This window comes from Chelon labrosus, assembly GCF_963514085.1.
Source record: "Chelon labrosus genome assembly, chromosome: 10".
NCBI lineage: Eukaryota > Metazoa > Chordata > Actinopteri > Mugiliformes > Mugilidae > Chelon > Chelon labrosus.
The window spans coordinates 28064428-28075884 of NC_140360.1; the positions used below are offsets into that span (position 1 = coordinate 28064428).

General features: G+C 40.0%; 1 protein-coding gene across 1 annotated transcript; it reads left to right on the plus strand.

Annotated features, from left to right (window-relative positions):
* The first annotated feature begins 1571 nt into the window (after positions 1 to 1571).
* Positions 1572 to 7127, plus strand: slc66a1 (solute carrier family 66 member 1). Its single transcript, XM_084552888.1, has 8 exons — positions 1572 to 1828; positions 2363 to 2556; positions 2644 to 2773; positions 3106 to 3193; positions 3476 to 3624; positions 3726 to 3818; positions 4470 to 4655; positions 6147 to 7127. Exons 2-8 carry the CDS (start codon positions 2366 to 2368, stop codon positions 6234 to 6236), a joined length of 927 nt encoding a protein of 308 aa, XP_084409014.1. The 5' UTR covers positions 1572 to 1828; positions 2363 to 2365; the 3' UTR covers positions 6237 to 7127.
* The last annotated feature ends 4330 nt before the right edge of the window (positions 7128 to 11457 follow it).

The window sequence follows — 11457 nt, forward strand, 5'->3', positions numbered from 1 at the left end:
CAAAATATCTCCCGTGAAGAAAGGTGTGAAGTCACAGGCCGGTTGCGAAGGTGTCAGTAATTGGTGCAGTGATATTTTAGCTGACATGGTACTGCACAGTGAATAAATAAAGCTTTTAACTACATGTTGAACAACCATCATCCATATTGTATGTCTGAAATACAGATGACCTTAAATAAACTGGACAGAAAAGATGCCAGGTGTATTATGCGAAAAAGTTTCCCTTTGTTCCAAGTGAGCAACATAAACATCTGAACGGTTAAAGCATGCTTCAATTCTGTCTCTTTATTCTGCTTATCAGACTCTGGAGGTAACAGGTCGTCTACGGGAATCACGTGATCTCTGATCCTGAAAATAAAACCGCACGAGCTGACAGGAAGTTAAGAGAGGTGCTGAGTCGTCAGTCTGACTAAGCGTCAGCTGACACGTTTATTTTACATCACCTCAGAAATTCGGAACTAGCATGTCAATTCTTCTCTTTTCCTGCTGAGTCGGACTGAATGGTCTTTTTCACGGTAGGGTTTTCTCTTTGAGATCCTTTCATATAAACATTGTTGTGTCGCTTTCAGCAAAGTGAACATTCTATTGCCAAACATAGATGAAGATAAAACTATAAGTCGCATAACGAGAAATAAAGAGACCAGCTTTGTTTTAGTGTGACAGCGACAACTGACAGTCTCATGTCATCATGTCCAATATAAGAAACGAGAAGTACGTCCTCTACTAACTTACTGCCGCAAAGTTAACACAGATTATTTGCATACAAGTCAGAGACAATACACAAATTTAAAACGATAGGTTACATTAAGTTTTAAGTTATGTAATCGTACTTTAGTAAAATAATGTATCATCAGTAAAACAGCTATCCATGTCTTTTAGTGTTGTATTGTTGCAAACAGTTTTCAGATGTGACTGGTTTACTGAGATGGAGCAAATTTTTTTTGTGTACTCTTGAGTGGTTTAGATTACTGTAAGAGTTCACATTATTTTTAAGTCATTCATTATAATGTGATGCTGTATGTATAATTTTCTGTAACAACTTTTGTAGAGCATATCTCCCTTTGAAATATATTAGCGTAGAAAGTAGTTTAAAATGAAGAAAAACTCAAAGTTCTCATACATTACTCGAGTAAATTTAGGCCTACCAGCAGTTTATTTTCTCACGACTGCATACTAAAATGCAAAGTTGGCTTGAAGAATGCAGGGGGCCGCAGTAGCTACTAAAGACGGCTCAGGACTAATAAGTGAATTAGCGTGTGGGGAGAAATAATCCAGTTTAACAAGGCTTGTTGATATGTGATGAGAGTATGTGAAATTTGTGAGCATCGCCGAGTCGCCCCTCTTCTACAGACATGAAGAAGAAATACCAGTGGCTTGTTTCACAGTCTTAATAAACGTTTGACAGTTGTACAGTCTCCACCAGAGAATTATACTGTTATAAAGTAAATCTTGATCTGTGAATCAGAATGATTTCTATCTACTCTCGAAATTGTGCTAAAATAAGTAAATGTCTAAAATATAAATGAATTAATTGTCTACACAATGTATAATATACATTTTTACCTTCATAAACTGATACACTGATTAAATGTACACATACACAAATGAAACTTTTATTTTGAAGGCCCTCCGGTTTGTTTTGGCAGCGAGTCACGTGATGCGCATTCTGATGACGTTAGACGTTAACCCACCAATCAGTCGGGCACAGTTCTAACTTGTTTACCAGTTTGTCGCCTGCTTTTGTGTCATCTCCTCAGTTTCTGAGTGGTTGTTGTTCTGCGATGGGCTCACAGGCAAGATTATTATCTTTCAATATTTACTTCTGGAGGTGATTTATTGACGTTTTACGTGTACAAGCTAAACACAGGATCCAGCAGCCATTTATTCTGTAGCTGTTGTTGCTCAGTAGCTACCGCGTCGTTTGGGTAATTTTTCTGCTAAGTGCTTTGTGTGAACAAAACATGTTTCCTGGTTTTCTGCCATGTATGAATGTAATTACACATATAGTCACTTTTCATTTAATCCCCGCTGCCTTGATCTAATCATCGGAACAACAGCAGGATCTAAACATCATGTTTCTATGATGGGTTTAACTTGTTAGCAACCTCTGAGGTATTTTAAGATCTCTGATTTAGATGTGATGTTTTTTTTGTTTGTTTTTTAATATTATTATTTATATGCCTGTTTTTGAATGGGCGATGGATGTCTGGAAACTCTTGGAAGCTGGTGATATAGTGAGAAGATAGGATAGTTTGAAGCTGGCCAGGTAGAGACAGAAAGGATCTAGATGAAACGAATGAGGATGCAGTGTATTTTGATGTTAGTCAGTATTTACAGTCTTTTTTCTCTCTCTCTCGTGCAGAACATGTGGACAGACGGAGTCCTCACTCGCACAACGGTTGGATTGACCACTGAAGGAAATTTCACTTCTTTGTGTCCTAATGGGTCTAAATGGGTCTGGGACGGGCTCGGGGAATGTGCTCAGGATGCGAGGGACATGGCCAGTGTCTACCTGGGCCTCCTGTCCATCCTCTGTTTCATGGTGTCTTCACTTCCGTAAGTGTGTGCCTCTGTGCCTCTTAGAGGAAAAGCCAATTGTGCTTAAATTTCATGTCCAATTCTGTGAGTTCTTTTTGATTACAGGCAGTACTACAGTTCATGTAAAACAGGGAATATGGACAGCGCCCTCTCTATTTGGTTTCTGCTGCTGTGGTTGGGAGGGGACTCGTGCAATCTGGTGGGCTCCTTTTTAGCAGACCAGCTTCCTCTTCAGGTGACTAAATGGATATAATGATTGCTAAAATCAATGAATCTATTAGTCTTTGTGTGTTTTTTAGATTAATGTTTGACCTACAAAATGTGAAGATCAATGCTAAATGCTCATTAGTACTTGAAAGAACCAGATGTTATCTCTAAAGTTTATTAAAGCTGTTAGCAGCTCATTGTTGTTTGTTTCTTGATCAAGGAGATGGCTGACTATTCAGATTCTTATTGATCGCCTGTCTGTCATCAAAGACATGATAATGACTTGGTTTGTGAGAAGAAAATCAAATTTTTCCATTAATTCTCTGTCTTGTTTTTTGTCTTTCTCTCCTTGTCATCCAGACATACACAGCAATTTATTATGTTTTGGCTGACTTGGTGATGCTGGGCATGTACATTTACTACAAGTTACAGAACAAAATGGCTGAAAGTGAGTGCTCCTGGTTTGTCTTATTTTCATTGTAGTACTCATTACACCCCCTCTAAAAGAACTAAAAGTCTTGCTTTGTGCAGGGAGTTTCAGTTCTATAAATGTATTCAAAGGAACAGGGTATTGCGTGTTCTCAGTAAAAGACGTCATCACATCCTTCCTATTGCTGTAGTTTTTATCTCCTTATTGATGACATTTGACATGGTAACCTTTGCCCGATGGAATGTGGAGAGGTGTCTTTCGTTGTATTGATGATGGAGCCATGTGTTGTCTCTTCACCAGGAAGGAGAGCTTTACATGTGTTGGGTGTAGTCTGCGTCCTGGGCTTTACCACAAGCTTTTGCCACCTCCCCAGCATGGACACCCAACAGGAAACTATTTCCTTAGGGTTCAGAAGTCGCTCGTTGCTTGCCTCCTCTGATCATATCAAGGTGAGTCCTGTTGATTTGTTATTGATCTGAAGGAAGTGAACCATGTACGTCTGTTTATCTTATCCTACTCTAACGCTGCGTCTGCCCCTATGTCGCTTCAGCCTTTTACCCCTAAAGAGATTATTGGTTTCTCCATCGGGTCAGTGTCATCGGTGCTCTACCTCTGTTCCAGACTTCCACAGATGTACACTAATGTGAGTATGAGAAAACACATTTAGATTTCTATGCTGCGCATCAGTTGTTACTAATCCATATGATAATGGATAATAAGCATCAAGGTATAATTCAGACTTTCAGAGTTGTATAGTTGTTGTTTTTAACTTTGACCTTGTTGAAATAATTTTAAGGGTGTAACCTACAAAAAGTAAAGTTAGGGAAAAATAATAAATCACACGAGAGTCAAATAATATGAAACAAATGAGGATATTACTGTCTGTGTTGTTAACAAGTTAACAAACCCTAATAGTCGGTGGGAATAGAAATCGTGCAGATCCAAATGGGGTTTGGAAATTATCTTAAAGAAGTTCATTCATGAAAGATTGAAAATGAACCCAGTGAAAGCTCTGTCTTCAAGCGTCTTATGTGTTTTCAATTTTCTGTATAAGATGAAGATAAGAAATGTATAGCAGGGTGAAAGAAGCAGGATTCAGTGTGCCTGAGAACTGAGCTAACAAAAAGTGGAAGTGAATATAACTCAGCGAAGTGTTCTTTCTCTTCTTAAGTGTGCTCATATCACACCAATGTAGAGGATAGAAGTGGAAGCTGTGTAAAACACTGTCCATTCTTTTTAAAGGAGATTTTAATTTTACGCTCTTCTTCTCCTGTTGTCTAATTTCTCACTGCAGTTCAAGAGGAAGTCCACCCAGGGAGTGTCTTACTTCCTTTTTGCACTCATCATTGTGGGAAACACTTTTTATGGGACGAGTGTCCTACTGAAGAACCCTGACAAGGATGAGGGTGAGAGGAGCTACCTGATCCATCACCTGCCCTGGCTCATTGGCAGCCTCGGCACCCTCACCTTGGACCTCATTGTATCCTTTAAAAGAGAAACCTGGTAGCTGCTGCTGGGCCTCAGGACTGTCCGTGATCTAATGTACGTGCTACATTTTAGAAAATGCTGAGCTGAAAGAAAAAAAAAAAAACACTTCACGGGTTTAGGTCTTATGACTCTAATTACTGCGTGTGTGTGTGTGTGGAAACATGATATACAGTATCAAAGGTCCAAGCACTGACAGGGGAATTAGTTGGCTGCCAAAAATACAGGGCTGTAAAGCTTCCCAGGTTCTTTGCACTGTGCAAACGTGTTAGACTAACATATCAAGTGGCATGCTGCTTTGCTTTTAATTAATATATGGACAATGTTGAAGCATGAGGCTAAACGACGCTGTTGGGTTGCAGTTTTTCACCAGGCTATCTTGCAAAAGTGCCTGAACAGCGCTTTTACTGAACAAATGACACGATCAGTTTGCTACTGTAAATGTGGCAAACTCAGTCACTGGAAGTCAGCACTAGCAAATATTTACATTAACCTAAGATGTGGTCACAGGGGGAAAATTTCCTCCTACTGTCAGTGTATCATACCTTGTCACCTCCAAAAAAAAAAGCTCAGTGTTTTGGGAAAATCTCTAATTTGCTTTCTTGCAGAGTTCAATGAGGAGATTGATTCCACTGTCATATCTCTACAGTAAATATGAAGCTACAGCTAACTAAGTTAGATACTACGGTTTGGTTTCTCTTTAGAAACCAGACTGACAGGAGTACAGACCAGGAAGTCAAGCAAAGAACTGCTATGTCACCTATGTTAAAGTGTTTGCTATATTTAGAATATTATCAGTGCACAGCACCTTGCTGTCAGCCTTTTCCAAAGAGGAAGTGAAGCCAATATATTGATCAGTGCCCTCTTCATAGCCACCAGCCTCCACTGATTAACATGTCGATTACATCCAAACATGCTAATACACCAAATACACACACTCACAGTTTACAACTACAATGTGTTGTTTTTGTATAGAGAGAAATGAGAAAAGAGGTGAAGGGACTAGCTTCCCAGTTTTCACCTCAAGCTAAGATAACTATTTCCTGACCTGGGTTTCATATTTACTTCTTTGCAGATTACAGAGTGTGTTCAAGGTTTTTAAATTTTCTATGGACAGCACAGTATGGCTTTGGCAGCTTGAATAAATGCAGGTTTCTTTCCCATTAACCAGGCTAAGAGTAGACAGTTGTACAGGATGAGCCTTAGCTGACATTGTATTTCAGTTTGAACTGATACTATTGCCTTACACTGAACTTATGCTGTTTCTATGGTTCCAGTTGTACAGCAGATATAAAGGAGTCCCTGTCAGCTGCTCAGTAAAATGCACATGTTTAGGCCATAAAGTACAATGCTAGCAAGCTGTTTCCCACATTTTCGTTACATAAGCACTCAGAATTGAAAAAGCTAGTACCAAATGTCTTGTTCTTCTGCTTTAAACGGTCTCTTTTCCAGGATATTTTTAGTTTACCTTAACACTGTGGGTCAGATCTCAATGCAATTCCTCATATACCGTAACGCTCCGATCCGGCTGGACGTTGGCACCGGAGACGAGGCAACGCCGTTGATGGGGAGCTAAACCAACAGTGTCTGCTAGTGGTGGGATTCAATGAAGCACTCACCTAATGTGAAATGCTCCGAATCACATTTCCAACACAACATCAGGATATAAAAAGAAAAAGCTGTACACGTTAGTTTAATTTTATGTTTTTTTTTATTTATTGTGCTCTTGTCCACATTAATGTTTACAGTTTATCTGCAAATTACAGAGATGAAGTTGAAGTTCTTTGGGTCAGCTGATTTATAGTGCTTTTAATTTGAAGTTTTAAAGGGACAGTTTGTAGTTATTTTTTTCAAACATGGGTAGAAACTGCTCCTGTCTACCTGGACTCTCGGTTTAATATCAATCTATGTACAGACTAGTGAGAGTGATCATTCCACACAGAGTTCCCTCCAAATGTATTCCCATGATTTTAAGTTGCCAAACCCTTTGTCTGTTGGCTAACCACTGCACAGAGCCCTGTCTGATCTCATTGCAGTGTCTCGGATTTTGTCCTGTATCTCAAATCTTTTGTCTTCGGGCTCTTTGATACATAAATGACGTGTCTCCTCGGAAAAGACGAAATTTGTATTTAGTCTCTTTTAATTGACAGTTACACACAGTGCCATAATCAGCAAATAATATTTGCGTGTATCTTTTTTGTGCATGTTAGGTATCTTTTTAATTGTAGTCTTATTGTTTTATTCTGTTTTTTTACAGTACATATTGACCAATTTCTATTGCACTGGTGATAAAAGACACTCACAGCTTGGTTTAATTCACACATTTTCATTTTCATCTTTGTTGTTTTTGCACATTTTAATGCAAAGTTTTGTACTGTAGAAATGTTAACTATATGTGGTGGGTCAGTGTTCTGTAAAGATTAAAGTGTTCTCTGGATTATCTCACTTATTTCATACTGTAAATATATATATTTTTTTCTTGCTCTAATTTATTATTTTTATTGGAACTGCTCCTTTTGACAAGAAAACCTCCCTGCGAGCTCTCCCTCTCTAACAGTGTACTCTCTTCACCTCCCACTTTTTGCAGCCCGTTCTTGGCCTTGATGCTGACCTTTGACCCTTTGCCTTCACTGACCTCACCATGCAGGGACTGCGTTTGACCTGCTCCTGGGAGGCCTTGACAGCCATGTTGTTTTTCTTCATTAGCAGATTCACACTGGCCTCTCAGTCGCACCGTCCTCCCCTCATAACACCCACGCACCCTCCCCATTAAACCTAACGCAGTCACGCACACTGAAAACAGTAAGGGCCCACCCACCGAGGGAGTAAGGTCAGAGCAAAAAATATCAAGGGTCCAGTAAGTGTGCGTGTGTATTGGGGGGTGTTACTGTGTGTGGTTGTGAAACAGTGGCAGAGAGATTGTTAAGCTTAAGGGTTGGGGAGTCAGCAGGAAGCGCCAGCGATAGGGTGCCTCCATCCATCACCAGGGACGAACAAGAGGCTGTTTATAAACACTATATACTGGGAATGTCTTAATGAGATGATTCCAGTTCTGTACGAGCAGGGGAGGGGGGCCCTTTGTGACTCTGGTTGCCAGTTCAAATCCCCAGTGCAACCAAAAAACTCCCATATGGGAGATTACAAGGAAATTTTTCTACAAATTATGATGCACACAGACACACGTCACCTTCAAATCCTCATGTCTCCCTGGTTTATTTTCCTATTTCTCCAATTCTTCCTGATAAAATGTCCATGAATCTTCTCCTCGCTGTCAGTTTTGTTTTTAGATTTACAGGAAGAGAGGGTCCTCGGTCGGGTTCCCACATGTCCAGCTAGAACACACACATTTGAAAGGTTCTGTTTACTTTGTGCTAGAGTTTGCATGTGTGTGTGTGTGTGTGCGTTAGATTAGAGCGTGGGCTGCTGTCATCATTACAAAAAGTGAAAGCTGAACAAAGCGAGAAGACGCTGGGACACTCTGTACGACAAGAAGACTCCCACCACCAGCGGTGAGTCCACAACCTCTAACTGAAACCTAACACAATGCAGCATATTGACAGCCATTAAAAAGATGTGCAACTTCTGAACACAGAATTAATCTAGACAATAATATAACTACACAAAACTGATTGCTGTCTAAGAATAAAGTGCACATCTTGTTAGTCATTCCACCTGTAACATATTAAGCAAATAAGACATGGATATATGGACAAGTTCACAAGGAAAAGCAGTTAAATCCTTTGTTGAAGCATATTTTGTAACATTTCAAAGAGGAACTTTTTATTTTTTTTGCCAAATGGAACAAACTATTCCATACTTTGATACAACTCAATCTTAATGAAACTTGGCTTCTGTAAGTAAAAACTTTTGGAAGATGAAGATCCAAGAACTGGCAAGTTGAATGAATGTGGACGTGTGAATAAGTCTTAAATTCACTTGAACGTAATCTGTAAATAAAAACACACATTGGAGAAATATTGACACTGTAAACCGTAAGAGTTTCTGAAATGGAGAGACAGATGAAATGCTAACAAGGTGTTTCTGAAGGACCAAAAGCTTGTGTAGAATTTGCTTTGGTGAGTATACATACAAGTCCAAACACAATGTTAAAAGAATAATCATTCTAGCTAATATCTAAAAAACGTCACGTTGAAATTTGATGAAAGTTCCAGGTTTTAATAGGATGTTTTCATACTGTTTGCTGCATTATGGCTGAATAGTGTACTGTTTTATAAGGAATACAGTCTAATTTATCAAATCAAGCTTAAATAACCTCTGTACAAAACTAGGACAGAGGGGAGAAAACGAGCAAACAAGAGTGGTGTAAGTCCAGTCTCATGATAACAGAACATAGGAAGTGCTTCCAAACAAATGCTTTAAGTAGACATAACTTACATTTGACAATTTACATTCCTCCACATGATAGGCAAATAACCCCCCTCCAACTGCATTCGCTCGCATTTGCTCAGACATAAGCTATGGACTTTACTCACAAAATCCCGGGGCCACTTTAATGTGAGCGTGAGCTTCCTGCGAGGATCAGTAAACAGTCCAGGACGTTATCGGGCTGCAGCTACCAGCCAGCAGCTGCCTGATAAAAGACGGGAGCTGATCATATGGAGGGGACGAGAGAACACGATTTATGATGTGTTGAACTTATCTCTGGGCTTATGCTGTGAGTGATTCGGGACTAATGAGTCTGAGCGTTTGAACATGCCATCAGTTTCTTTTCAGTTTTGCCTCGTTTTATCTCTAATCCTTTTTCTTCTGCGATGAGGCGCAGTTAACTGAACTAACCAAGTTTGATGTGAACGTGCCCTGAAAGTCTTTCCCTCCCTCCCTCCCTCACTTATTCATGATTTTCTATGACACTCATCTCCCATGGGACGAGCCCTTATAGTTAGGCCGGCGTTCAACAATGTGTCCAGCAGTGTGACACTTCTAGAAGATCCATGGTGACATTTGCATGCTCTTCGACATTGTCCCCATCATTTAGAGTCACTCACTGCGCTGCTGCCTGCTCTCTGTTCTCCTTCCATTTGTCATGAGGTCAGAGGCACTTAAAGGGATGGCTCATTGTTATTATGGCTTGTTTTGCCACATTCTGTATGTTGGGATGTGACAGAGATAAAACTATAAACCAACCTTTTATCTGGCATTGGATTTGTACCAGAATCTATATCCCCATCTATCATAGAGGCATTTTACATGTTACACTCTACGCAGATGACACTCTCCTAGTAAGTAAGATTATTAGGAAACTGCTAATGGAGACTTTTATTCTCAAACTGCTTCTTTTTTTCATATTTATGCATATTTTGACTGAAAACAACAAGTCAAATGTTTCTCACTTCTCACGTTGTTACGTATTTCACATCTCATCTCTCCATGCATGCATGCTATTTTAGCTTTAAAGTATCCAGGACATCTTCTTCTTTCCCAGGAGAAGATCTGTGGTGCTCACAAAAGAAAAAGAGAAGACACAAAGAAAGGTTGACATAATTTTTCCACAATCTGTGTCCTTGTAAGTCTGGATAATCCACAGAAAACACTCATAATATAGACCCAAGTTGCATTTTTATTTTTTGTTGATAAATGACGATATGTTCTATTCCTTGGTAATTCCTTTAAATTTTTCCCTGTGTCTTAAATTCATATTTAGAATATTAAGAAATAAATAAATAAATATTCAGTGTTTTTAGTTTGGTTTAACATTGATTGTTTATTAATGTTAAAGTTAAGTCTTCAACATCTACCATGGCTTTCTGAGTCCTCTGCATATTATCTTACGAAGAATCTTAAGAATTATTGAAGAGTTTTGACAAGCAAACTAAAACAATTTGTACTTTTCCCTTAAGTTAACTTTATCTTGATAACATATATACAAATTTACTGTTTGACTGAGAGGAAAGACTCCATGTAGAATTCTTGTTTCATTTCTCACAGAGATTGATGCTGATCCCACTAGTGAAGGCTACAGTTTCATTGAGAATGATTGGCTCCCTCGTAACCCTCTGTTATCCCCCAGTCAGTGCTGTTTCCCATAATGAGCCAGAGAGAGGGATGATACGCGGGTGGGAGGACGCTATTAATCCTCAGTAAGCATGCTGCGTGTCAAACGGCCTTGCTCAGAGATTTACAGGCCTGTGTTGGGGTCACCTCGCTGCCTGCACTTGGTGGTTCAGGCCTCGACTCCTTTCGCTCTGCCCTGGCCTGCTTAGCTGTCTGTGGGGGAGGCGGTCCCAGAGGCTGCTGTCCAATATTAACCGAAACACAAACAGAGCAGTGGTAAACAAAGGGCAGAGTAAACACACTCCCAAAGCCTGGAGGACAAACATGGACATTCACAGCACACGTAGTAAATAAAAATAGTAGTTAGGTTTGTTTAAAATGGAGGGAGTTTAATCAGATGATTCCAACAAAACAGTTGGAATCATCCGATTAAACTCCCTCCATTATGCTGAAAAACAGTCCAGCTGTTGCACCCTGGGATACAAACCTCTGCATACACTCATATAGACGCACACCATGAGGGCCGAGTGTGTCTCACTCTGTTCATGAGGGAACAAGGTCACCATCTTCCCCTCTGTCTTCTGATCTATGAAGTCACAGCGAGGTCCAGCTGCTTGGACCACAGTCCCGTCCCTGTCCTTCCTGGGTGTCCCCGCTTTCCCTTTTGTCTATCCCCCTGGGAAGTTTAAGCCCTCCTCTAGCACATCATCAGCCACAGAGCATCAGCTGCGCTCTTCCTCTTTGCTTTTTAAAAATAGGCTGGGATATCAGCCTGGACAGCTAAG